Source organism: Grampus griseus (assembly GCF_964374135.1).
Source record: "Grampus griseus genome assembly, chromosome: 16".
Taxonomy (NCBI): Eukaryota; Metazoa; Chordata; class Mammalia; order Artiodactyla; family Delphinidae; genus Grampus; species Grampus griseus.
In genome coordinates this window covers 41,436,167-41,464,053 of record NC_139010.1, presented here as the reverse complement: position 1 = coordinate 41,464,053, position 27,887 = coordinate 41,436,167, and the positions used below count along the sequence as shown (strand labels likewise).

Here is a 27,887-nt window from a genome sequence, read left to right as displayed (position 1 = left end):
GGCAAGAGCCCGGAGCTGGTAGCCACAGCCTCCCGCTGCACACAGGCCACCTGGAGCATCTCGGGCCAGAGCTTCTGCTGCCTGCCTTTCTGGGACCCTGCACCATGAAACTGCAGGTGTTCTGGACAGGGCTGGAATACATCTGTCGTCTCCTGGGCATCACCACTGCTGCAGGTAGGAACCCACCCCTCAGCTTCAGTCCTCTGTGTACTGGGCACAGCAGACAGGACTGTCCAAGGGGTGGGAGCCGGCCAGCGAGGGATGGGAAGAAACACCTGGCCACATATTCGTCACTTTCTTTCCCCAAACCCCAGAAACACTGCTCTTCAAGGCAGCAGCAGGTGCAGTGGAGAGAGCCTGGGGCTGGGATCCAGGGGTCTGGTACAGAATCTCTGCTTGGCAACCCACCATCCCTGTGACCTTGGGAACCCTCAGCATCGTCATCTGTGAAATGAGTTGAAAGAGTCTGCCCCACCTCCTTGGGGGCTGTTGTGAGGTGGAGGTGGGAGCTGAAGGTGAAGGTGTAAAGGGCTGGGCAAATGTAAGAATCGGCTGCCTCACTGCACAGTCAAGGGTCACTGGAGTGCATCTTGTTTTCTTCGAACCACAGCCCCACTTCATGGAGAGAGAATTCCCAGCACACGGGGCAGGCTGAGCTAGAGAGCTGGACACAGAGATCCCAGGCTTCCCTTAAAACACCGAGGGTTTGCGGGGAGAAATGGTTCCCCGTGCTGGACTGCTGTTCCTCACCCAGCCTGATCCGGGGGCTGCTCGACTTGCTGGGAAGACAGATGGTTACAGTAGTACCTGCACAGCTGTGACCCTGAGCTCTGCCTGCTCACTTCCCCAGCTCGGACCCGGACCCTAGCCCGAGCCCCGCACGTGGCCAGGATCTGTGTTGGGGAGGTGAGCAGGCAGCATTCTGAGCCTGCTCTGGCCCCCACTGTCCCCTGGGGACAGAGAAGAGACACCCACTGCCGATCAAGTCCTTGCCCACCATTACACACAATCTTACGAATGGGTCTTGGAAAATGGGAAATGGCTCCCAGCTCAGACCCAAACAGTGCTGGTTCCTACTCCAGCCCTGCTGCTCACCAATGTGTGACATTGGGAGAGCCACCTGGGCCCTCTGGGATCACGCTTTCTAATCTTTATGATAGAGATAACTGAGTCTGCTAGCCAGGTGTTTTGGAGAGTCGAGGATGCATGAACTGAGCATAGCTAAGTAGAACTGAGGATGTAAACCTTTTGGGAGAAGCCCCAGGACATACTTCAGAGCTCAGTGGGGATCTGTGTCATTCCCTGGGTTCAGGGCCAGCTTCACTGCTATGCTGGCCAGTAGGCTCTTCTAGCAATTAGCCCTGACTTGGCACAGGGAGGCCTGCTGTCAATGGTCTAATACCACCCCTCCTGTTACAAGAAGGAGTACCTAAGTTCAAATAGGGGCAGTGACCTTGCCCAAGGTCATGCTACAGGTCAGAGAGATAGCCGGCCTGGAACCCTGATGGCTGTTTTTGTTTTTTGTTTTTTTGTTTTTTTGTTTTTTTTGCGGTACGCGGGTCTCTCACTGTTGTAGCCTCTCCCGTTGCGGAGCACAGGCTCTGGACGCGCAGGCTCAGCGGCCATGGCTCACGGGCCCAGCCGCTCCGCAGCATGTGGGATCTTCCTGGACCGGGGCACAAACCCGTGTCCCCTGCATCGGCAGGCGGACTCTCAACCACTGCGCCACCAGGGAAGCCCTGATGGCTGGATTTTTAAAAAGGCCAGGACTCTGCCCAAAGAGCTCCTTCTTCCCAGGGCAGGAAGCCCCATCCAGTGGGCACCAGGACGGGTCTGGAATTGCTCTGCTGAGGGCCCTGAGTAAATGAACGAGTAGGGGAGCCAGGTCCAGCCTCCATCAGGACCACCTTGTCACCTACATGAGCTCCAAGGTCCCTAAATGCCCATCCTGGGGAAGGGAAGTTAACCCTCAGTAGGGTTTCTGTGTCTGTGTCTGGGGTTTGAGTCCTCATCTACCACCGTTGAGCTTGACTACACCCTGCCCTCCTCTATGCCTTGGTTTCTAAATCTGTAAAATGCACCCCTTTCATCTGTCAGAAGTCACAGTGACACTTCCCCCTGCCACGCTCTGCCCAGAGGGGAGACCTGGCTGCTGTCGGGAAGCTGTTTTAAGAGGTATATAAACTTTTAATGGATTAGCTACAGGCAGTTTAAAAGTCCAATTTATCCCAGCCAGTGGAAGGGTCTGCAGCCACACACACACACACACACACACACACACACACACACACACACGCTACACACACAAACTTCTCTGAACTACAGCCCTTATCTCTGTGCAGAGGGCCACTGTTAATGCAGAAGACGGTCCTCTCCCTTGATTTTGATATAGGATCCAGGCTAAATATAGGCCGCTATATTGCCTTCTAATGGCCAGGCTTTCCAATAATTGTGTTTGGGCTTTCTAGAGTGCTGGGAGCAGGTGGGAAGCTAGAAAGAGGGGCTTTAGTCATCTTGGGAAACTCGAGTTTCTTTCAGCGTCACTGAACTGCTGGCCTATTTCCAATGTGTAAGATTTGCAAATTCCTTATTCTCTTAAGCCTCTTTTTTGTTGAAATCCTCTGTTAAGAAGTCCAGACCTCATTTATAGGGGCATTGCTGCTAGAGAGGAAATCAGACTTGAGACAGAGGCTGTCACTTTGCAGAAACTCTGGGAGACCTAAGGTAGCCCTGGTCTGCCTGTGGGGAGGAGTGTGGGTTGCCTAGAAACCAGGAAAAGCGTGTGACCCAAGGTCACCCAGAGTGTCACCTGCAGGGACCAGGCAGCTCCTGATCCAGCAGCCCCTTCCTGGTTTCCCTTTCCCTCTGCAGATGGATCTGAGGCTGTCAGCAGCTCTAAAGGCGCCAGGACCTGGGGACATGCACCAGGATGGCAAGGCCCAGCGGCTGTGGCCGAAGCACAGCTCACCTCTTCCTCCCCATTCAGCCCTTTTAAATGAAGCTTCATTAGGATGTCCAGTGGTCCCAGGGGTCATTGCTGTCCCACCCCCATGACCAGCCCCACACCATGAGTGGGCGCAGACAGAGCATTGCCACCGCCAAAGAAGGGTAAACAGGCCTTGCAGATTGCCCCCAGGCAGAAGTGTTTTGAAAATTAGAAAATGAGGCAATTCTCTCCCTTTGAAGTCGTAAGCTTCCCAGGTCATCACAGACCCACGCCTCCTTATTTGACTTACACTTGGCTGGTGTCATTCAGTTGTATCCCCTGCCTGGCCATGGAAGGCATCGGGTGTCCCTCTGTTGCTGAGATGTGGCACCAGGAGCCACCCAAAGAAAAGACACAACCGGGGAACTGCACTGGAACAGACTGGAAGCACTGCACACCTGCCAGTAAACATGCCGGATCCCTACGTGCCCATCCCTCCGGCAGGTTCTCACTGTGTCCACCTGAAGACAGGGTCATGACATCCGAGTCAGAGACTCAGGCCCCAGGGGAGGCTCAACCCTGTGTTTCATTCTCATTAACTGTCAGGAGGGGGGCACCTGGGAAAATGGGTTTCAACTGAGATGGGAGCGCTGAGGCCCAGGGCGCACTTCCTCCATAAAATTAGAAAGGGGCCTATCCAGCGAGGTTGGTCCCCATCCTGTGCTTGGAAGGCAGGACTGGCTTCCCTTTGCACCTCTGCTTTCCTCCTTATCCCCCAGAGTGAATCTCCATGAACTTCCTCCCCAGTCCTCAGCCCCTGCCCCAAGCCTGCAGAGAGAGGGTGGGAAGAGCTCCCTGTGTCAGGGTAGATGCCACACCTTGAAGGCCCTCCAGATCTGGGCTGGGGTACGGAGGGAGGTGAGGAGATTCATTTCCCTGGGCCTTGACCCTGGAGAGAAAGCCCTCTCCTCACTGCTGTGTCCTTGCACAAGGACAGGCCTGGGCTTCCCGCAAAGAGGAACTGCTGAGGAAATGTCTCTGGGCCCTGTGGGGAGGCCTCTCAACTTTCCTCAGAGCAAAACTCACTCAAGCTTCTCGGGGGCGTTTTTTCACTCTTCCAGCCTCTGCTCTTGATGTAACAGCTGCTCGTGAACATTATTACCTGAGTATCTATCGTGACCCTAGCTCAGGGCTACATGTTTTAAATGAAGTATTTCGTTTCATCCTCATAACTACCTTTTATTTTTTTAACATCTTTATTGGAGTATAATTGCTTTACAGTGGTGTATTAGTTTCTGCTTTACAACAAAGTGAATCAATTATACATATACACATGTTCCCATATCTCTTCCCTCTTACGTCTCCCTCCCTCCCTCCCACCCTCCCTATCCCACCCCTCTAGGTGGTAACAAGGAGCTGAGCTGATCTCCCTGTGCTATGCGGCTGCTTCCCACTAGGAATCTATTTTACGTTTTGTAGTGTATATATGTCCATGCCACTCTCTCACTTTGTCGCAGCTTGCCCTTCCCCCTCCCCATATCCTCAAGTCCATTCTCTAGTAGGTCTGTGTCTTTATTCCCATCTTACCCCTAGGTTCTTCATGACCTTTTTTTTTTTTTATAACTACCCTTTGAAGCACCATCACACTCATCCTCGTCCCCATTGCACTTGCGGGGGAACTGAGGGCTGGTTGGTGAAGTACCTGGTTCAAAGTCTCACGCTCAGGAAGCAAAGAGGCAAGATTTCCATTGATGACTATCTACTCCTGAGACCCTACTCTTCATCAGCACGCCTTCCGCCTAAATCAGGCCAAAGGACGTGTCTTTCTATGTCTTGGCGAAATGATGGGATGCAGAATGCAAGACGCACAGAGGGTACCAAAGAGGCTGGCTGAGGCCACCCTATCTGTCTAGTGCCCCCACCATCGGTCAGTCCTGACCATGCACAGCCTCAGGCAGGTGAGGCCATGGTGAGAGTGGACATAGTTACACTGAAGCAAAGGAAGGGTTGACCAGACACTTCCTAAACCTAAAGACACTGATATTCTTTTTATCTGCAATATTATACGATCTTTTCTTATTGAATGAAATTTCTTTAAATTCTAGAGTGCTTTACAACTTTCAAAAGTTTCACACACATGATTTCATATAATCCCATAATAATCCTTTTTTTTCCTTTCCCCCTACTCCTATATTGCCCTTCTCCCCTTCCATCTCCCCACTGGTAACCACTAGTTTGTTCTCTAAAGCTGTAAAGTCACTGATATTTGATCCAACTGCTAATTCTCTGTCTGTGAATGATTGCCAAGTATGCTTTGACTGACACCACCACGACCATCTCCAGCCAAACCCACACCTGGACCTCATCTGGGGACAGACAAATCTGCACAAATTTCCAGAAGGAATTATCGCAGTAGGACCTTCCATGTATGGGTCCAGAGGTACATGACTGACAACTTGCTGTAAATCCATTATCTTGCTGCAGCCTTACCAGTACTTGTGAGGGCCGAGTGCTGAGCTAAATCCCATTTTACAAATGAGGAAATTGAGGCTCAGAATGTTTAGGCAGTTTGGGAGAAGTTACACAGCCAGTAAACAGCAGATCTGGTGTTGGAGCCCCAGTCTGCCCACTCACAGGGCAGTGATGCAGCGGAACATCTGAGGGCTGTCGGCACACAGCTCCCAAGAGAAGGGCACCACTCAGCCAACGAGGACAGGAGCCGGGCTTCAGACAAAGCCATTTTAAGCAAGTCCTGCTTGCCAGAAATCAATTACTTTCGATCAACCTGGGATCACTTAGGAGTTTTTCTTTGTTCCAGGTTTTTGACCCATTCACCTCTTCTCTACATAAAGGACAGAGCCACATTCCTGACAGCCCCATTCCTTGCCACATTCCATTCAAATGCAGGCTTATTAATATAGTCTAGGATAAAAGAAGCATTTAAACCCAGATGTTCTCATTATTTTTTAAAGAGTACAACAAATGCATTGTTTGACTTTAGCCCCATTCAAAGCCTTCAAAAGAAAAGAGAGAGAGAATGCTTCTGAGGCAATCTCTTGGGCCTTCCTTGCTAATTTCCAGCCTTCTTAAATGTATATCTCAGTGACCACCTCCTGCCATCTCAGGAAGCTTCGTGCGCTCCAACACGTCCACAGGTGGGTTTATTACCAGGCAAGAACGAATTGTTTTCAGATCCTGTGAGTGGATGTGGACTGTTTTCCAGTCTGATTGTCCCAATGGGCAAATGAAAAATCCCCACCTTAGTTCCACCCTCTTACCACTGGAAGATAATATAATTTACTCCAAGCAGTTCTTTCTTTACTTATTTGTGCCTGTGTCCTCCTTCTTAGATTTAGAACAAAAAATCTGGATCTCCACCTAGGATTCATTTATCTGACAAACATTGGCTGAGCCCCCACTTTGTGCAATGTAGACACATAGATTAGGATGGTATGACCTCTAACCTAGAGGAGCGCATGAGGTGACCAGGGAGACAAGCTAGTAAATACATATTGCAGTGCCAAACACTGCAGCCTAGTGTTTGAGAGGGTGAATTTGTGTCCTTCTCTACCACTTAGTAGATGTGTGACCTTAGGCATGTCAGCTAATCACTTTAAATGTCAGTTTTCTCATCTATGAAATGGGAATAACAAGTGCATCTGAGCTCTGGGAACGTGAGCATTCAATGAAACAATGACTAAAGCAGCAAACTTCATGGCACCTAGATTCTCACTCAGCGCTGGTTAATTTTAGACGAACGTGCAGGACACAGGGATGGCACAGTGTGAGTAATGAGACCTTCTTGCAGGATGGAAAAAGAAGAAAGATCAGAGGAAAGGAACAAGCTAACATATGACCCTGGAGGCTGGAAGGGGAGGAAGGGGCTAGACTATGAAAGGTCTTAACGCTGAGTAACATTTTTCTTCACATTTTGTGCTTGGGTCATTAAGATCATCCCACAGCACATTAGTTATTTCTGCATCACATGTAGTGATGAAACCAGAAGAAAGATGGTAGCCTCATTTAATTTTTCATGGGCTGACAGTTCTTTTAAGATTTTTCTTTAGCTCTGTGCAACCATCTGAAGAGGGCTGTTATCAAAAAAGAATGTAGTCAGGAACAAATGGCTGATGCTGGGGAGATGGAGCCCTCCTGGGGCTTTCCCCTGAGCCTTCCTAGCTTGCCATAGGCTACGTAAAGGTCGGATAAAGAAACATGTAGAGACATGGATGGACCTAGAGACTGTCATACAGAGTGAAGTAAGTCAGAAAGAGAAAAACAAACACCGTATATTAACGCATATATGTGGAATCTGAAAAAACTGGGTATAGATGGTCTCATTTACAAAGAAGAAATAGAGACACAGATGTGGAGAACAGACGTATGGATACCAAGGGGGAAAAGGAGAGGGAGTGGGAAGAATTGGAAGATTGGGATTGACATATACACACTCTTGATACTATGTATAAAATAGATTGCTAATGAGAACCTACTGTATAGCACAGGGAACTCCACTCAGTGCTCTGTGGTGACCTAAATAAGAAGGAAATCCAAAAAAGAGGGCATATATGCACACATATAGCTGATTCACTTTGCTGTACAGTATACACTAACACGATATTGTAAAGCAACTATACTCCAATAAAAAAAAAAAAAGAAAGAAAGAAACATGGTATGTGTAGCATGGAGAGAGACCATTTGGAGGCACGGTCATTGTTTTCTAGTGCCGGGAAAGCTGCCATGTGGAGGAGTGAGCAGATACATTCTCTTTAAATGCAAGAAAGAATAAGAATCAAATACTTCAGCCAAATACTGTGACCTGAAATCAAGACCTAGAAGAAATTTCCCCTTGTGGGTCTCTGCAAGAAGGATGCTGTTCTGCCTGAGGGTCAGTATCCTCGATGGCATCAGCAAAGGTCTGCAGAGTCCCTCCACGTAAACGATGTCATCAGCAAAAGGTGGTGTATTGGCCCAGATGGTTTCATAACCTTGAATTTTATAACCTTGAAGGAAGAAATAATATCTATGCCACACATCCTTTCCAGAAACTTGAAAAGGAGGGAGTACTTCTCAAGTCATTCTATGAACTATCATTATAGTGATACCAAAACTAGAAAAAGGCATGATGAGAAAAGAAAACTATAGACTAAGACCCCTCATCAACATAAATGTAAAAATTCTAAAAGTTCTGACAAATCAAATTAAAATATATAAAAATATAATATACATAACCAAGTACAGTTTATCCCAGAAATGTAAGGTTGCTTTAATATTCCAAAATCAATTTATGTAATTGACCATATTAACAACTAAAAACGAAAAGCTATATTATTATCTAAATAGATAGTGTTTCCCTGGGAGTGGACGGAAGCATTGGAAGGTAAGATTACAAGGATATAAGGAAACTTTTGGGGTGATAAATATGTTCACTATCTTGACTGGAGTGATGGTTTTCCTGGTATACACACATGTCAATACTTACCAAATTGCACATTTTAAATATGTGCAGTTTGTTGCATGTCAATTATACCTCAATAAAGCTGTTTTTAATAGTGGATGTGTCAGTTATCTATTGCCAGAATAATGCTGTGTAACAACTGCAAAACCTTAGTGGCATAGAGTAATAAGCTTTGATCATTCACACATCTGGGCGAGTAGGTTAGGCATCTCTGCTAACGTAGGCTGGGTGTACTCATCTATCTGAGGGTCAGACAGCTGTTGGTTTGTCTAGACTGGCCTTGGCTGGGATGATAAGGTCCCTTGTGCTCCAGCAGGCTGGCCTGGCCATGTGCCCATGATAATGGCGGAGGCGTGAGAAAGCAGGTCCAGTTCACAAGCCCGTTTCCCATCTGTGCTTGCCTGGTACCTGATAACATCCTGTTGTCCAAAGCAAGTCACATTGCTGAGCCCAGATTCAAGGGAAGGGGGAACAGACTTCTCTTCAGTGCAAGGGACTGCAAAGTCATATAACAAAGGGTGTGGATACCAAGGGGGTGAAGGCTTGCAGGGGCATCATTGCAATCTACCACAGGCACGTTGGCCAATCTACAAGGCCAAACAAAATAGTCCTCTTGGATGGTCTACTATAGTCGATAGTAGAGAATCCAGTAGAGAATGAGGACTCTCTCACCTTCAGGAAATTCTCCCTAAGCAGGCTTGTGAGTGGGTTGGAGGGCACTGAGGGCCACCCTATACTCTAAATTCTCTTCTAACTGAATATCTAGAATTTTCTTCTATAAAATCTTGGCCTTTTCTCATAGTGTCTCTGAACCCTGGCTCATAGGTGTCCCCTGAATGGCTCTCAACACACTGGTAAACTTCCCTGCCAGGCTTAGCATCTGCCACAACTTCTCCTGAGTTAAGAAACCTGCAGCTACTACTTTATTGTCTCATTGGATTCTTAGCAACTAGTTCCAACACCTCTGTGTTCTTAGAAATGGTGCAAACCTAGCCTTCGCGTCTACAGTCAGCTGTGACCCCCTTTGAACCATCCCCAGCCATTGTCATCAGATCAGTGTGTCCCTACCTGAGATGTCCCTACAGACACTAAGACCAGTAGGAGATATGCCATAGCTGAGGATGAAGAAAAGCAATAAATACGACGTGGGGAGTTATGAGGTGCCCTTAGCAGCAGTGAATATGACATACTCACCCAGCTCCCCAGTCATCCAGGGCCAAGACCACTGCCTGGCATGGAAAGCCAGTTAGCGTGGCCTCTAGTGACCTCTGTGAAGTGTCCTATGTTGCCACCAGGGCACTGCACTGAATGCAAGACAGGTGTCAAAACTCAACCCAGTGATGGAGTCAGAACAGATAAGCTACAGCCAACCATGACATTGGCCCTGAGGCAAAGGTAGCACGAGGCCAGAAGCCTTGGAGATAGCCCTTTAGCCATTAGTACCACAGACAGGCCCCATCCTCAGGAGCACACAGGCCCTTAGCAGGCTGCACAGAGGGGCTTAACACATGAGATGTACCGGTAGATGGGGCTTTGGGCCACTTGTATCAATCAGGCCTGCAGAAGGGACCCGAGACAGGAAAATCAATGAACAACATCAATACATAGAGAAGAGCTCTTGAGCCACAATAAAAACATGTATTAATGGAAGGAAAGGATAAGAATAAACCCTCCCCTTCCCCTGAGACTACTGATGGGAACAACCTGCCTCTCCTAATAACTCCATTAGCCACCATCTACGTTCGCACAACTCTCTATAATTTACTAAGCCTGAGGCTCCTAGTCAGTTATGCGTGTTGTATCATCCCCATTTTTCTGGAATAGGAAGCAAGGAAGGGAGTTATCGTTTGCTTGAGGAGCCAGGACTCTGCTTTTCTGATCAAGCCGCATGTTCTCTGTCACAGCACTGCACGCCCATAGCTTTCATCGACCCACACTCTGGACCAGAGCCTCAGGATGCCCGAGGCATCCTGTGCCTGGCCCAGGCCTGCACCACAGGTCCAGAATCTCTGATCTCTGCTAAGTCTGAACTATAACCAACAGCTCAGGAAGGCAGCTCAGAAGAAAGCCCTGGCCTCTGGGAGAAGAAAATACTGTGCTGCGGTTGGACTCGGCCCAGACAGGAGGGAAAGAAACTAGAGGCCAGGGAATAAGACGTAGAAGACAGGCTGGTCCACAGATGCTGGTTTCTAACCAGACGCCAGAAAAGATGCCTCCCTGGAGACAGGGAGGGGAAGTGAGATGGAGGGGTGGGCCAGACTATGCCAGGGTGGGCTTGTAATATGATTCTGTTGGGTTGGGATGAGGGGCAACGTGATCCTAAGGGACAGACAACAGGGAGGGATGGAAGGAGTCTGAGGCCCCTCCGTGGGGGTATAAAAGTAGCCCAGGTGGCTCCGCCCAGCACCCGCACCCCCTGTGGCACAAAGAACAACGCCGCCCAGGATCAAGGCTCTTCTGGGGCAATTCTTTCTTATGGAGAAGTTGTTACAATGAAGCCCTGATTCTGGGGACATGTATGGCATTTGTCCCCCATCTCCATTCTCAATCTCATCTCCTCTGTCCCCGGGCCCAGCTCAGGGCAAGGGCCATAGCGTCATTTGTTGGGGTGAGTGGCTGTTGTAGGCTGGCCCATTTTGCTCAGAGCTAGAGCCCTGTGAAACCACAGAAGGCGAGATGGAAGCACAGTCTAGGAATAGCTGTCAGGAGACACCACGGAGCCTGGGCAGGCAGCTGCGGGCAGAAGCTGGGTCGAGGCCACAAGCAGACAGACGGATGAGGGGGACAGAAGCATTGCCTCAACCTCACATGGTCTGCCTCTGAGAGCATGAGCCCCAGAACTGGGAGGATCCAGCAGGGGACCCTTTGGCCTCAGTGTCAAAGGGACTTACGGCCTCCCGTGAGAACCCCCTACAGATCTCCTGGCCTGAGGGGTCATGTCTCTGACTTCACCCCCTTGCCCTCGTCCCCCTACCAAAGGGCATATCTCTATCCCTGGGCTTGCAGAATCCAGCATGTTTACTGTTGGTTGAGAGCTTTTGGAAGAGTGACCCCACTTTCCTTGATGCAAAATGGGCTACCTGGAGGCTGGGAAAGCTGCCCGGGCCAGAGGTAGAGGGAGGAAGGAACTTGTGTGTATGGGCCACGTGACATCTATGAACACAAATCCCAGGTTTTCAGACCTGTTTTTTTCCTCCAATCCAAGCAACAACTCTAGGAGATACAACGAATTCTCCCCATTCCACAGATGGTAAACCCAGCTCAGATGAATTAAGTACTTATCCACCGTTACCCACACAGAACTGGGATTTCAACCCAGCTCTCTCTTTTCCCTATTGTTATTCTCATTTTTTAACTGCAAACTGCCTCTAGAGTGTTCCTGAAATGCCCCTTTGACGATTGACCCTCTGTTTCCATCAAAAGACGTCAAAATAGCATTCCATATGCCAAAGGGGTGCAAATCAGGAAAAGGGGCTGAGTTCCCAAGACCCCTTCTTGCCATCTGCTGGTCATCGCCAGAATCCCATGCAAATCTACAAAGATTACGAGGTGGATGAAGGTCCTGCCTCGCCCCAGAAGTGAACAATCGCAAGCAACAGCCTTGAGCAGAAGACCCCTTCCCCGGGCCCTGGGTGGGAAGACACTTCCCCGGGCTGGACTGGATTCTTGTACAAAAGATTGGTGATTTCACTGAGCACCGGTGATGTGTTTGGCATTAATTAATTTACTGAATCCTCAGAGAGATTGGCTCAGCTATTAACTGGCAAATGGGAGACCGAAATGCAGGACCTGACCTAGGCATCCATGATTGGTTTGTTTGTTTCTTTGTTTTACTTATACTCCCTGTGCCTCAGTTTCCTCTTCTGTAAAGTGAGGGTAACAGTACTAGGACTGCTATGATGATTACATAAGTTAATAAATGCTTACTGCTGGGAACAGGACAGGAGACACAGTGAAAACTAAATACATGAATATTTGCCTGGATAACACACACACACACACACACACACACACACACACACACAGGTCGACAGTGGAAACCAGGAAATGGCCCCATCGCCTGGAGCCAGAAGGCTCAAGTTTGCTCTGTCGGTCCTTTGTTTTCTAGATGTGTCCTTGGGGGAACTATACAAGGCAACTGAGCCTCATTTCCGTCCCTATGAAATGGGGAGTATAGAACTCCCTGTGCTGCGGGGCTGCTGTGAGGAACCAGGACACGTGTCACCGTTGTGTATCAGCCACTGAGTGCTCCACAGGTCACATTAACACTGCAGAGGGGAGTGAGGCTGTGTGGCATCCCTGACTCCTCACCTGGGACAAGCCAGCAAGTGGCTGGGACCTGAAGAGGACAGTGTCCTCCACCGCCCTGGCCCATAAGCACGGGGAGTGCTGGAACCCCCATCGCTAAGAATACATAGGCACCCCCTTCCTCGATGGAAGAGCTCTGTCCCCTTCTTCCTGAAGTACTTCCGCATCCCCCCACGAAGGGAGGGGAGGAGGTGCTGGCACCCGAGTGAACGGCTCCACCCTGCATTTCAGGAGACAGCATTTCCGCAGTGGGCAAAGGGCTCCGGTCACCTGAGCATGGGTGCTTACACAGAGAATCCGCCAGGGAAAAGAGGAGGCATCAGGCCCAGGGAAGCAGCCCCCCGCACGGCAGAGATGAAGGGCCACACACGGGCAGCCGAGAACAGAAGCTCAGTCCCGCCATCTTTGACTCTCTGGGAGGCAGACGAGCTAAAGTCACTGTTCGGCAAATACCAGCGTGGGTCGTCAGAGCCCAGAGAGAGAAACGTAGGGTGCGTGGGCTGTAATCAGTTAGGGCCAGAAAGAGGTCTGAGGGGTGGGTCACCACGGCGGGAGGAACATCTGCGTGCTGTCCGTGGAGCGTTTCCATCAGCGGGCGGATGGGTCAGGGCTGCGGCTGGTTGGGTGAAGCCCTGAGAGTCAGGAGACAGCCAGGACCCAGCAAGTCCACACACGTGGGTCCAAGATGGATTTACACGTACAAATGCAAGGTCAGGTACTTGAGCACAGACACCAACTGCCAGGAAGAGACGGGCAGAAAGATGAGGCTGAGCCGCATCTCGTATCCCAGCAAAACCCCAGGGGCTTAATCCGCCCTGGGTCCAAAGTGATGAACCAGGAGTGCGTGATGCAGCCGCCAAGCCAGCAAGTGAAAACGAGGGCACGGAAAGAGCGAGAACCATGATCTGGGCAAAGGGAACACAGGTGGGGGCAGGTCCCATGGCCAAGCTCTAGGGCCCAGAAACACAGCCCACACGGGCCTACAGGATGGTAAGGGCCCTTGAAGCCGCTGCATGTGGAGGACACCGGTGGAGCCCAGGGCTTGGTGGCCTGTCAGTGTGGGCTGTTTCAGGGGCACTAAAGGGTGGCAGCATGACCAACGTGGACAGAGAAGGACAGGCATCTGCTCTGGGAAGACTGGATTAAAAGGCCTCTGGGGTGCTGCATGAAACCCCTCCGGTTTCCAGAGACCAATCCTGAAGCCTCCTTGCTCTCTTGCACCTTCCCAGCTACAGCTCCCTGTGTCACATGGAGAGGAGCCTACCCTGGTCCCCAGTCCCCAGGAGAGGGCTCACTCCATGTCCAAGGAGCCTGCACAAGGCAGTGCCGTGGCTGGAGCACCTGGGCCCACTCTTCCCTCCTCTTCTTCTCCCCTTAGTGTTGATCGGCGTGGGCACTGAGACCTTCCTCCAGGGACAGTTTAAAAGCCTGGCTTTCTACCTGCTGTGAGTATGTGTGCATGTGCCCTCCCTGCCTGTAGGTTCTGTTCCAGCTCACCCCAAGTCCATCTGCTGAGACTCCCCCACAGCATCCCCCCATCCCACACGAGCTCCATTCCGTCCCAAAGGTGAAAGGAGTAGAGGTGGCTTCTGGAATATCCCTTTGTTGGGAAGGACTTTAGCCAGATCATCTTGTAAATCAACCAATTAGCATCCCATCCATCCATCCACCCACCCATCCATCCATACATCTATCCATCCATCCATCTCTTCAATCATGTCTTTATTCAGAAAACAATAACCAAGCTCTTGTTTTAAAGATTGGGGAATCAGTTCAAAGGACTATCTATTTGAGCTCCTCTACATGCCAAGCAGTTAAATGTTTTATTTACCTTATGTCCTTTACCTTTGACAGCATTACAGAAGAAGTGCATATAGTCCGTTTTGCAGATTAAAAAAAAAAAAAAAAATTCAGAGGGAGTAAGCAGCTCAGCCCGCATCACCAAGCCCATGAACAGCAGGGCCCAGATTCATCCACCTGGGTCCCTTTAAGTGTCTCAGCCTCTGTCCTTTCTCCTCTGCCAGCTGCCTCTACAGACGGCCCCTAGTGGGAAAAAGATCGCTGTGCAGTGGTATCCCAGAGGGATGAGGAGAGCCTGGGGTCCCTGCGGGCTCTACAGCCCAGCTTCTCAGCAGCTCCATCCTAAGGGAGCCTTGGCCTGCCTGCAGGGTCACCAGGCTGCATCCTCTGCCCCCCACCTCCTCCCCTCCATACCCACCCTCATCACGGTGGCCTGGTCTATGTCCTAAGGAGCCCTCCTGCCCCAGGGAGCCTCTTTGGTTTGCTACATGGATCACACCCCATCCACAACCCCGTTCCACCCTTCTGGCCCATCTCCACACTGCCACCTAGAAACCTGGTCCCTCTGTCCACCTTCAAGGGATCCCAGAGCCTCCAGCCCACACTCCTTTGCCATCTTCTGGCCTCCACCTTATTTCTTGTCACTCAACTTACACCCCAGGAGCTTCTGTCTTCTTCTCAGACTCACCCACATCACCTCCCCCCTAAGCCAGTGCTCCATCCTGTAGAGCACACGAGTGCCTTCCCAGCCACTCCGGCATTCCCAAAGCCTGTCATTCCTCCCTGCATTTCACCCTGGGAAGCCTCCCCGAGCCTGGAGCCCCTGCTGGCGGGAAGGGGCTTCTCCTTGCTTCGAACGGCCTCCACATCTTACTGAGCCTGTGCCTGGCCACGGTGCACTGTCTGCCTCGAATCCAGAAGCAGGGCGGGCCTTCCTCCTCTCCACATGGCTGCCTAGTTCACGCACAAACATCCACTTCGGGTAAGAGGTGGAGGGTATTATCCTACGGAACAGTCCAGATCCATGGCTGGTTAATGCAGACTGTTTTCTACCCAGAACCCTGCCTCTTTCTGACTGCTCCGTCCCTGTCCTGAGGGGACACTCTGCCCATCTGGTCACTCTGTGGTCCAGTCCTAGACGATGTTTCTTCCACCCTCATGACCCCTGCCCCTTACTGTAAACTAGTCTATGTTCTCCACCCATGCCCTGCTCTTACCCCTTGGGATGGGCACCCATTGCCCACCTGGCCCATCCCTCCTGCTACTCACACCCCACTCACTCCGCAAGGGACACCCAAAGGCCCAAATGTCCCTCCCTCCTCTTTTCACTCCTTCTTCCACTTATCCTCCTCCCATACTCACAATCTCCCCCACCCCTGCAGATCTCAGAGTCCTGCCACTGTGTTCTCTCCGTCTACTGGAGCATCTCCCCATAAGACTGTCACTTCCTGCTCTGTGTCACCAGGGCCAAGCAGGGGTCATGGCCGCGAGTAGGCACCAGTAGGAGCTGACCTGTCATTTGTTTTCTCCGGGCTTTTCTCCACTTCTCCTCTACCCCTGCTGCCTCCTGTCTTCCTCCTTCCAAAAAGACCCCTCAGCACCTTCCTCACACTTACCCACAAACGGTGGCTGAAGGGTGCACATGGGTAGCATGGAACCCTGAGCAGAGGCCTTCGTGTGTAGGATGTTGCTACAAGGGCAGGGCTCTCTGCTTGGATTCACTGCCTCATCTGAGTGGCCCAGCATCCCTGGCCTCAAGAGGCACAGCCTCTGTAGCACCAGTTGGGAAGTCTGAATGAGCCACTCTATTCCCAAAGCCTCAGTTTCCCCCTCTGCTCCAGGACATAGAAAAAGGCAATGTCACTTGTTTATCAAAGCACATGCTCTGGGGCTTCCCTGGTGGCGCAGTGGTTGAGAGTCCGCCTGCCGATGCAGGGGACACGGGTTTGTGCCCCGGTCCAGAAAGATCCCACATGCCGCGGAGCGGCTGGGCCCATGAGCCATGGGCGCTGAGCCTGCGTGTCCGGAGCCTGTGCTCCGCAATGGGAGAGGCCACAACAGTGGGAGTCCCGCGTACCGCAAAAAAAAAAAAAAAACACATGCTCTGGTGCGCTTGGTAGGCATACAGACTCTGCAGTCTGAGTGCTGGGTTCGAATCTTGGCCCACTACTGATCAGCTATGTGACCATAAGCAAGGGGCTTGACCTTCCTGTGCCTCAGTTTCCCCAGCTGTAAACTGAGGGTAATCACAGTGATTTAACAAAAATCATTAAATGAATTGGTATTTGTAAAGCCCTTAGAAATGTACGTCATGTATTCATTATGTAAATTAATTATTACCATTTAAAAGCTGAGGAGAAAGAGCTAGGCAGATACTGGGAGGCACAGAGAAAGTGGGAGAAGGTAGAGATTAAGTACTAAATGGTCAGAGGGAGAAAGAGAGAAATAACTAACATTGTCAAACGGACAGGAGAAGAAAGGGGGAGACCTCCAAGAGGCACTAGCCTGTGCAGAGGCCATGTGGCACCTAACAGCTTCATGTAGGGCTTTCAAAGGCGTGCTAAGAAATTTCATTTCTATAGGCCAGTGAGACACTCCAATAAAAAATGTAAGTTCCCCTCCAAAGATTCTGATATATACAGTCTGGGGCTGGTCCAGGAATCTCCAGGAGATTCTGACTGGAGGATCCCCAGACCACACTTGAAGCAGAGGAGCCTTTGAAGCAGTCTGGATGCGGAGGTGTATCAGATTCAGAAGGAGCCCTCGGGCAACTTGGTGGTGATAGATTGGAGGAACAGAGGCCAAGAGGTGAGGGTCAGGGAGTCAGGGAAGCCAAAAGGGGAAGCTGGTATAAGGATTCAGGGGGCAGTGTCCAATTCAGGCAGTACAGGTGAGACCAGAAAGAATGGGAGTGATTCTCAGGCTGTCTAAGGAACACAGTCAGCCCCTGCTGGTGACTGTTTGGATGATGAGAAGGCAAGGAACCCAGCTTTAACCAGCAGTCGGTGTCAGCCCTGGCGACACTGGGTAGAAGGATGTGCCTGCCGGTGTCCAAGCAACAGTTTAGGGGACAAGTTTGTCTCCCCTGCTGGCCTGCAGCTCCCTCCCCTATCTCTGGGCCCCGGCCCAGCCCAACCCAGCACAGGCCCTGGCGTCCAGGCAGCATCTGGTGCATGTTGACTGGGTGACAAGATTAGGTCAGGAAACTCCTGGTCAGTTGTTCGGCTACACAGAGGCCCAGGAGGCCAAGGCGCTGGGAGAAGACAGCCGAGGGAAGTGAAGGGAGGGTCAGAGGGTACCCGGCCTCCCTCACCTGCCTCCGCCACAGGTTTACAGGAGCCGCCGTCTCCGTGAGTGAAGGAGCCTACTTCGTGGCTCAGCTGCTGGCCATCTGCTTCCAGTAAGTAGCCTCCAGAGCGGCCCCACTCCCACCCCCAGCCCCAGACACTCCCAGATGCCTCCACCCATGAGACCACGACCCGGTAGATGTTCTGCTCCCGAAGCAGCCACAGACAGGTTCTCTCTGGACCCTGCCGCGAGCCCCAGCCTGGACATGGGCTCAGGCTCGTGGAGCTCAGTGGTCCCCTTTTCCCTTCTCACAACCAGGGAGCGGACTGACTCATCCATTCAGGGCCTGACCCCACCCAGAGTCCCCCAACAGAGTCCATCCCCATCCTCAACCAGTCACTGTAGCCCCCCCGTCTGAGTCATCTACCACGGGGCGACTACCTCGCGGAAAGCCAGCTTGGAGCAGCCAGAGCTGGGTTTGAGAACTGACTCTGCCTCCTGCTGGGACCCAGGGACAAGTCAGGGCCTGCCTCCATGCCCGTTTGTGAGGCAGGAATGCAGATTTTTCAGAATCTTGGGAAACCACATGGCCACAGAGGCCTATACCTCTGCCCAGTCATGCTCCGTTCATGGAAGCTGTCATCAGGGTGGCCAAGGACTGACCCCTGGCCACAGTTCTCAGAATCTAGACAGTTGGGTCTCCAGGTGGTCAGCTAAAAAGCCAGGCTTCAAATCCAGCTGTCCTGGCATCGTGCAAGGCCGCCCTGAAGGAGCAGGCCTCCCCCATTTCTGCTGAATGTCACTGCTAAAGGACCTTTGCAATTTCTCAGGGCAGGGCAGGGAGGTGCCCCGGGCCTGAAGGGGCATTTTACGGTCTCTGGAGTCCCTCCACTCCCAGCCAGGGTTTGTTACAAAATAATGACCACCAGAGGGCACCAATGAGCCATGGCCGCAGAATGTGGGAGGAGGGCTGTGCTCTGGTCCAACACGTCATCCGCCAGCCCACACCACTCCCCCAAAGCCAGACTGGGCAGGAGGCGGTGTGCAGAGCCCCGCTCCAAGCCAATTCAGAGGATGAAGGAGATGGACCTAAAGGCAAACACTTTCCTCCTTTGCAGCCTGGAGATAGCTCCCCTAAGGAAAACTGCCCAGCATCAGGCCTCTGCCAGGCCCACGTGTGGTCCTTGCATGTCAGTTAACAGAGAAGCCCCCTTGGGACAATGCCATCTCATGCCTAGCCAAGGCTCCTTTGAGTAGGGTGCAGCTGGATTCCAGCCCTCTCACCCATGTGGCCAGGCCCTTTGTGCAGTGCACAACCCTTACAACTGTCCCAGCCAGGTGTCTCCTGTGCTGCACACTTTCTGCACTACACTGTGGACTTCCCAGTGTGCCCCTGAGTCTCCTACTCTTCTCCCCACTGCCTTTGCAGCATCCTGAGAGCATTTACCTTCCTCCCCCCTGGGCCAAACAGGCACGTCTGGGCTGCATTTCACAAAATTGCTGGAGACCCTCTGGAAAGGCTCAGGCAAGGCCCCTAACAGTGGAACCCACAGTGAGGTCTTCAGCCCCTGGGGGTGTTCAACCAGAGGCCACTGCAGGGAACATGGTCATAATAGGACCCAATCCCAGACTCTGATGGCTTTATATATTGCTGGGGCTTTCCTGGGTCGCTGCCTACTCCCTGCCAATCCTGGACTTCCTCCCCCCAGGTGTCAGCCAGGGTCCCTGGCCTACAGAGCAAGGGAGAAGGCCCACTGGCTGGGCTGCTTCCAGAGGTTCCTGGCCTACATGCTGCTCTCTGTGGCCTGCTTCCTCCACCCTGTCCTGGTCTGGCACGTGACCATCCCAGGTAGGAGCTCCAGGAGGTAGTGGAGGCAGGCAGCCCCCACTGCAGGTAGGCTCTGAGCAGAAGGGGCTGCATCCCGCTCTCATGGACCTGCAGTGATGCTGGCTCCAGGGCCCCACTAGCCCCTCTGCCCTTTCTAGCATGAATCATAGGGATGAGGAACTGATCAAGTGGTAGGAAAGTCCCAAGAAGTGCATCTTTCCTATAGGCGTCCAGAGGCTCTACCCACAAGAGCGAACTGACCTTTTCTCCAATGCTTGTGTGTGGTCTGAACGTTCAGAGGGAGCAAGATAGTCACTTCTCCATCCAAACCCTTCTGTGCCTCCTTAGCACCTACCCCTTCAAGTCCAAACTCCTCAGCCTGGTTTGAAAGGCACACCAAATGGGATCCCCAAAGACCCTTGCAACTCCATCTTCTTCTCCCACCCCATTCGCCCTGCTCGTCAGCCCAGGTTCTGATCTCAGAAGCCAGCACTTGATGCTTCCACCTCCTGGGCTTTGACAATGATTTTTTCTGCTAGGACCCTTCTCCCTCCTCCTTAGCTGTGAAAACTGCTCCCCTCCTCACAGCCCATCTAAAAATGCCAGGAAGCAGACCGCCCTTGGAGATGAGGTGGAAAGGTGGAGCCTCCTCTTCCTTCCTGCTGTTTCTCTTAAAGTACCTGTCGTGGCCTCTCAGGGACACCCCGTGCAGCCTTCACTCCTGAGCAGGACTCAGCTCTGCCGAGGCCACAGCGAGCCACGGCCCCCCACTCCTTAGAGAGCGTGAGATGCATGGGAGGCCCTGGCCCTGGCAGGCGAGACAGCCACCTTCACCCCTTCCTCTGGAAGACAGAGGGGCCTCTGGCCTGGAGGCTGCATGAGGGGCCAGGAGGGGAGCCAACACTGTGCCAGCTGTACCCACAGGGATTTGCCATTTCCTCCATGTTTGTAGGGCAGCGGGCGGTAAAGCGGGATCTCCCCACTCCTGGGAATGGAGGGAAGCCCAGTTCAGCAGTTGGGCCCAGTATCCAGCATAGAGTCCAGGTGTGTCGAAAGCATTGCAGGTCCAGCCCCAACAAGCCGCCCCTGAGAGGGAGGCTGAGCGTGGTGATGGGAGGACAGGCGGGCAGCACCAGGATCGGCTGTCAGCAAGAAGGGGGCCTGGGGCACAGGGTCTCCTGGCTAACTGTCAGGGTGAGGGCCCCAGCACAGCACTGGCCCCACTGACATCCCCCGGCCAGGCACCAGGCCTGCCACACGGGTCTGATGTGGGTCTCTGAGGACAAGTCAGGCGTGAGGGCTGCAGCACTGGGGACCTGAGTGTGGCCACACAGGCGTGCCGCAGTGGCCCTCTGGGACGGTGGGCGTGGACAGCCTCTGGCTTTTCTCCAGGACTCGTCCAGCATCCTGACCTCCCAGATCTCTTCCAGGCTCTATGCTCATCATCACTGGCCTGGCCTACTTCCTGCTGAGCAAGCGGAAAAAGAGAAAAGCTGCCGCAGAGGTGCTGGCCCCCCCAGAGCAGTACACGGACCCCTCTGGCAGTGCCGTGAGCACCACCGGCTCTGGGGACACCGAGCAAACGTACACCTTCCATGGGGCCCTCAAGGAGGGGCCTGGCTCCCTCTTCATCCACATGAAGAGCATCCTGAAAGGGACCAGGAAGCCCAACGCCCTCCAGCACCCAGATGCCCTGATGGAGCTGACTCTGGAGCCAGCTGACCCACTGGCCAAGAAGAAGCAGGTGCACTTTGAGGACAGTACGGTCAGAATGATCCCGGACCTGGCCGAAGACCTGAACGATGGGGACAGCGAGCCAGAGGAGGTCACCTCTGATACCGCCCCCATCATCCCTCCCCCCGAGGCCCCACTCTTCCTATCTTCCCTCGCGGGCACCAGCCTCTTCTGAGCTGCGTGTTCCAGGCTGAGGGATGCTCAGCAAGGGGTCTGTATAGATAGACAGCCCTGCCTGGAATTTCCTGATGTCCAGGGGCCCTGCGGGGAGCTCGGGGTCTTCACAGGTCAGTTCTTCAATGGCTGACCAGACATCCCCACGGTAGCTGGGCCTCTGGGACCATCGAGCGACACGACAGGTCCTGCGGAGACCTTGAGGGTGGCTCCAAAGAAGCTCGCACTGCCTCGAACCCTCACAAGTTTCTCTCTCCCAGACATGGAGCGGAGAAATCCTTGTGCTTTCCCCGAAGGAGAACATCGTTCCCACTTCACACAAGGCTGCGTCAGTCCAGAAGCCCTGGGGCTTCTCTTGCTCCTGACACAGGACCCAGCACTCAGCAAGGACTCACGGCCCATCTCATCTCTGATGTAACATTTCAGCTCTGAAAGGCCAGGGATGCTCTGGCAGCTTACACGTCTCAGAGGCAGGTGTAGACTACAGCTACGGGTCCTGAACTCCAACCGAGATGGTTCAGGACGGGAGCAGGGAGAAAAGGCAAGGCTGCGAGCCCTCAGGACGGGAGCAGCGCCGAGCAGTGGGCCGAATTCTCTGCGCGCTCTGGGGCTGGCGCCGGGCAGCAGGAGTCACAGAGCGACTTGAGACAATGCGGCTCTGTGCTCACTGCAGGGAGGGCCAGGCCAGATGAGCAATGCTCGTTCCAGAAGCATCGCTGAGGGCTCCCTACATCCTCACTACATGGGCTCTCAAGATTCCAAGTAGATGATGTAAACTGAAAGAGACTGAAATCTGACAGTCCTCAGCCGTGAATGCCAACACACAGGACAAGGCGCCTGCTGTATGCAGGGACCACAGAGGCGGTGCCCTGGAGACTCACACAGCACGGAGACATCGCTCTGCCCTGCTTGGTGACTGTCGGGAGGATAGGTGAGAGATCTATATTTGTTGAAAATGGGAGAGAAGGAAGGAAGAGATGGGAAAAGAGGGAAGACAGGAAAGTGGGCAGGCAGCAGGCTAGGTTTCTGCCACGGGACCACGGAAGTGACAGTTAACCCAGAATGAACAAAGAAAGATGAATCAGATACTCAGTGAAGGATGTGCAATATGTATTTCTACAAAGTGTTCTGTGGTCCATGGGATCGTTACAAGGCAGAGCAGACACATTATTCTTCACAGGCAATCTTAATTAATGAGAAATTACAATGCTTCTTCATTCGTGCGTGTGAGCAAACACCAGGGTTCTGTAGAGCAAAACTTAGAGCACATGCTTTAAGGTCTAGATTAGAAACGTGTGCTCATTCTTGTACACTTTTCAACATTCCCTACAAGTTATTTTGCAAATGTATGGAAATAGCCAAGCAGAAGCTTGTATCAGTTTGGTGCCTAAATGCAGCAGGTATCCCAAACAGGTAGACTCCTCCCTGCAATAACCCAGTTCTTCTGTAAAACCAAGTGAGAAAAGACATTTTCACAAGCCTTCAGAGGTGGAAGCAATAGCGCTGTTTCTTTAGCCGCCGCCGAGGAGGAAGTTCAGGGGCTGAGAGTCACAGCTGGGGGAGGATGAGTAATATGGAACATGGGTCTGGGTAGGCGGGGATGGTACCTGATTCCGAATGGGCCAGGTGTCCCAGGCTGGCCTGCAGTGCACAGAAGGAGTCCCACGTGGGGAGGAGCCAGGGTCCCCACCTGTCACGTGGAGAGGAGGATACGATGGGCACAGACATCCTCATGGCACAGGCCTCTGGGGAACCCAACGGTCCTGCCCCATTCTCAGCCCGAGTCAGCAGAGCTGGATAGGTGAGTAGGCTGCAGGAAGCAAACTGAGAAGCATAATGTCTGAGCTTTCAGACCCCATTTAATAAACACCTCTGCTATAGCAGCGTTTGGGATGTGTCTTAGAGGTGAGGCGGGCATTGGGAGTTCTGGGTGATATGCGTGTGATTCTGAGACATCTAGGCTTCCTGGTGGCTGCCATCAGTTAAGGGAGTCTGCTGGGTATGCTGCATTAGAGGCTGAGGTGATTATGAGCTTACCTAGGTTAACAAAGTAAAGCTCTTCCACACTCTTATTGCTGACCCCACCCCCTCCCCCGAAAAAAGGGTCTGGGTGAGATCATTCAAGAGACCAGAGCCCTCATCTCTGTCAGTGGACCAGGCAAGAAAGTGGCACCTTCCTCAAAAGCAGGCGACTACCACGTGTCTCCATTTGATTCTCAGCCCAAGACGCTACAACCACATCCTTAGCTACTGCTGTCCCTGCAAACGTGTAATGACACCCATCCTTGCTGAGAAACACAGACTAGAAGGGCTGACCTTGTTGTAGCCCGCCTTCCTTTGTCAGCAGAAGGCAGAGCAGATGTTGCGTAGTCGTAGAACAGAGCTATTGGAAGTAGAGCCCTGGGCTGGGGATCGTTAAATCTGCCCTTAACACGTTGATTGACCTGGGCCAAGCCCCTTCACTTCTCTGGTTTCAGGCTCCCCTAGTAAGTGGGAATAACAACACTTCTCTCAGGATGGGTGCAATGAGTCCTCCAAGAAAGATGGGGAAAGTGCTTTTCAGATTACAAATCACCCAAGTCGGTGTGAGCGCATGTTCCTATTGCTGTGGGGACCTCTCAGTGAGGAAACCCCAAAGTAAGGAAACAGAAAACATCACCAAGGCTTATCTCCAGGGCAAGGCCAATGCGGGTCTCAAATCCAGATCCCAGGGCTCGAGCCTGGAAAGGGTGTAGGTACCACCCTCCAGCTTAGAGAGCCATAGTGGACCGCCAGTCACGGGGAGCCACGCCCTGGCGGGTCACCCAGTGTTCCAATCTCTCTCCCACCAGTCCGAAAGGATCTTTTTAGTTTTTAAAATAACTTGGTTGAGATATAATTCAAGTACCATAAAATTCACCAAAGTGTATAATTGAATGTCCTTTATTATATTCATGATCGACCTCACCACAATCTAAGATCACAACATTTTCATCGCCCCTAAGAAAAGCCTGTTACCCATTAGCAATTATTCCCCACTCCAATCCACTCCTATGCTAAGCAACCACTAATCTACTTTCTGTCTTTATAGATTTTCCTATTCTGGACATTTCATGTCAATCGAATCCTGTATTGTAATATGTGGTCTTTGTGACTTGCTTTATTCACTTAGCATAAAGTTCTCAAGGTTCACCCGTGTTGTAACATGTATCTTTATTTTATTCCTTTTCATGGTTGTATAATAGTCAATTATATGGTTATACTACTTGTGTTTATCTATTCATCTGTTGATGGACGTTTGGGTTGTTTCCATTTTGTGCCTATCATGAATAATGCTGCTATGAACATTTTCATGTACAAGTTTCTGGGTGGACATATATAGTCATTTCCTTGATATCTACTTTGGGGTTGAATTGCTTGGTCAAGTGGTAAATCGGTGTTTACCTTCTTAAGAAACCGCCAGTTTTCCGAAGGGGCTGCACCATTTACCATCAACAGTGTATGAGGGTTCTGATTTCTTCACATCTTCACCAACGTTTGTTATTGTCTGACTTTTTTATTATACTCATTCATTAATTATGGTTTTGATATGCATTTCCCTAATGACTAACGGTTTGGGGCAACCTTTCATGTAATTATTGACCATTTATATATCTTGAGAAATGTCCATTCAAATGCTTTGCCCTTTTAAAAAAATTGGTTTATTTGCCCTTTTATTTTGAATTGTAAGGGTTTTTAACATATTCTGGATACTAGACTTTTACCAGTTACATTATTTGCAAATATTTTCTCCCATTCTATGGGTTGCCTCTTCACTTTCTTGATAGAGTCCTTTGAAGCCTTTTCTCTTTCTTGCCTGATTTCCCTAGCTACCACCACCAGTACAACAGTGAATAGAACAAGAGCAGATATCCTTATCTTGTTCCTGATTCTTGGGGAAAGCATTCTTTCACCATTGAATACGATGATACCTAGGTGTTTTGTAGATGTCCTCATGAGGTTGAGGAAGTTTCTTTCTATTTCCACATTGTTGAGTGATCCTATCACGAAAGGTTATTCGATTTGTCAAATGCTTGGGGCAAAACTGTAATGTAAAGTGAACGCTGGAGGGAGAGGGAGCCCCCATGTTATTAGCCATCCCTGCCCAGAGTGGAGTGCCTGGAATAATTTCCAAGAGATAGAGCTGAGAGGGAATACGGGAAGGGGTAGTGGTTCAAGCGCCATATACCCTCCCTGTTCTCACCAAGATTTAGTAGATTTTCTTGAATGAATTTTTCTCTGTTTGCTACATGCCCTTAGGACAATTTCCAGAGATTTGAAATAATTGATACTTTTAATTTCCTCCAGTTAAATAGTTGGTTTGTAGGGAGAGTGTCCCCCCAGCTCCTTGCACTGCCAGTCCAGAAGTCTTGCTCCTAATTTTTTGTGCCATGACCATGAAGAAATGGGATGCATTGATGAGAACTTTGACCATCAAGTGCACAAGATGTAGGCTGGAGCCCTAGATCTGCTTTTCACCAGCTATGTGGCCAGAGCTCGTGTAACCCTTCTGAGCCTCCACTTCTCCATTTGTAAAAAAGAAATAATAAAAGTACTTACCTCCAAGAATTGACTGAGAGTCAAATATTATGTTGTCAGTGAAGTAAAGCACCTGGTTGCTGGCAGGGGCTCAGTAAGCATCAGCTCCCTGGCCCTCCTGGTCCTTGAGTGCTCCCTTCTTGGAATGCGGGTGCCTACAGCCATTCTGGAAGCGTTTGCCAGCTCCTTTCTGCAGGAAAGTCTCGAAGTCCCACCTACCCTTTCAGCTCAGCCTAGAGCCAAAACCTTGCCAATGGTATATATGTCCCGGGAACACACTTGAGCCTCTTTTCCTGGTGTTCTACCCCATTCCACACCTCACTGATCTCTCAAAGGAAACATACTATTTGATACATCCAAATGGGAGAACCTCTTGCACCATCCCCTGCCTGCACAAAATTTCAAGCTTTCTCTGCAAACTGGTCAGTCATCCAGCCTGCACCTTCCCCTCAAAACCCTGGGATAAGCTGGAGATTAGAGCTGCCATCCTGTCGATGGCAGGAAAAACTACTGCCCTTGGGAAACAAAGAGGGCCTGTCCCCATTGGCTGGCTAGGGGCTGCCCCCATGAGATCTGCCTGGCTGGTTATTTTATCGTCGTCTGGAGAAGAAGGAAAAACTGGTAAGTCAAGACCTTTGCACAGGAGAGAAGTGGAATTCAGAGAAGCCAAGTTTCATTTCAGTGGAACATTATGTTGTGAGTTTCACATTATGATAAGGGTGAAGACACTTTATAAAAAGAAGCTTCCAGGAGGCCAGGAGAATGGTCCCACTGGGCTCTGCTTAGATTTGGGGCCTTGGGTCATTCCTCATATGTAACGTGAGAGAATGAGGTCATCTCTAAGGGTTCTGCCAGCTCCAAGCCTCAGGGATGCCCAGCTGGGCACATTAACAGGGAGTGCGTGCCCAGACTTCAGAACAGGTCCAAGGAAAATCCAATATTGAGTCTAAAGATAGGCTGTGTGGTTTTTGTTGTTGTTGTTTTTTAACAGCATGATCATCCGGGAAATTTGTACAACCTCTTAAGACAGAGATCTGGGGCAGCTGGGAGCATTAGAACTGCGGGAGTGCACTGACGTATCCTGGGGCAGGTGCAAGAGACCATCCAATGAAATGTTTACCACCTAATGGATATTGAAAGCCTTTGTGAGTCTCAAATCAAATTCCTCTTTGAAGGGAAGATGACGAGTAAATAGGCAATGCCGGTGATGATTCATTTGCCCCTAAACAGCTGCTTCTGTCTGAGGCTGCATGCGGTACACAGTGGGGATGAGGGGGCCTGAAGCCCACTATCGCTTCAGTATCCAGTTTCCAGGAAACTCGGTGAGATGTTTGCAGCTCCCAATCGCAGGTTCCTCTTTCCAAAGTGGAACACATCTCTTTTCGATCAGCAGCACCATTATAAACTTAGAGAAAATGGTTACTAGGGACAAGAGTCCATTTAACTCAACAAATATTCATTAAACTCTTCCTGGGGGGCCAGGCACTATGCAAGGTGCTGGGCTAAAGGGGTGAGTCGAGCTTACTGTCTGACCCCATAGATGGAAGTGTGGCCGACTTAAGGCAGATATAAGCGTTACAATGAAATTGCAGACAATGTGCCACGAGACATGAATTCAGAGGGAGACCTAGGAAAGTAGATTTGTGTTGAGCTTCAGAAGAAGGACTAGAATATTACCAGGTATGTAATTGTCTATCCTGGGACAAGGGGAGCATGGCAAAGTCCATCAGAATCTGAAGCCAGCCGATATGTTCTCCATACATAACAAAGAAGATTTTTGTGCAGTACAGAAAGCGTAAGGCAGAGAACCCTAT

At 51.1% G+C, this 27,887-nt stretch overlaps 1 protein-coding gene across 1 annotated transcript; it reads left to right on the top strand.

Annotated features, from left to right (window-relative positions):
• Positions 1-104: 104 nt before the first annotated feature.
• Positions 105-21,517, top strand: TMEM72 (transmembrane protein 72; the record flags this gene model as incomplete). Its single annotated transcript, XM_082674313.1, has 5 exons — positions 105-174; positions 14,071-14,137; positions 17,821-17,892; positions 19,490-19,629; positions 21,039-21,517. 5 exons carry the CDS (start codon positions 105-107, stop codon positions 21,515-21,517), a joined length of 828 nt encoding a protein of 275 aa, XP_082530439.1.
• Between the last annotated feature and the right edge of the window lie 6,370 nt (positions 21,518-27,887).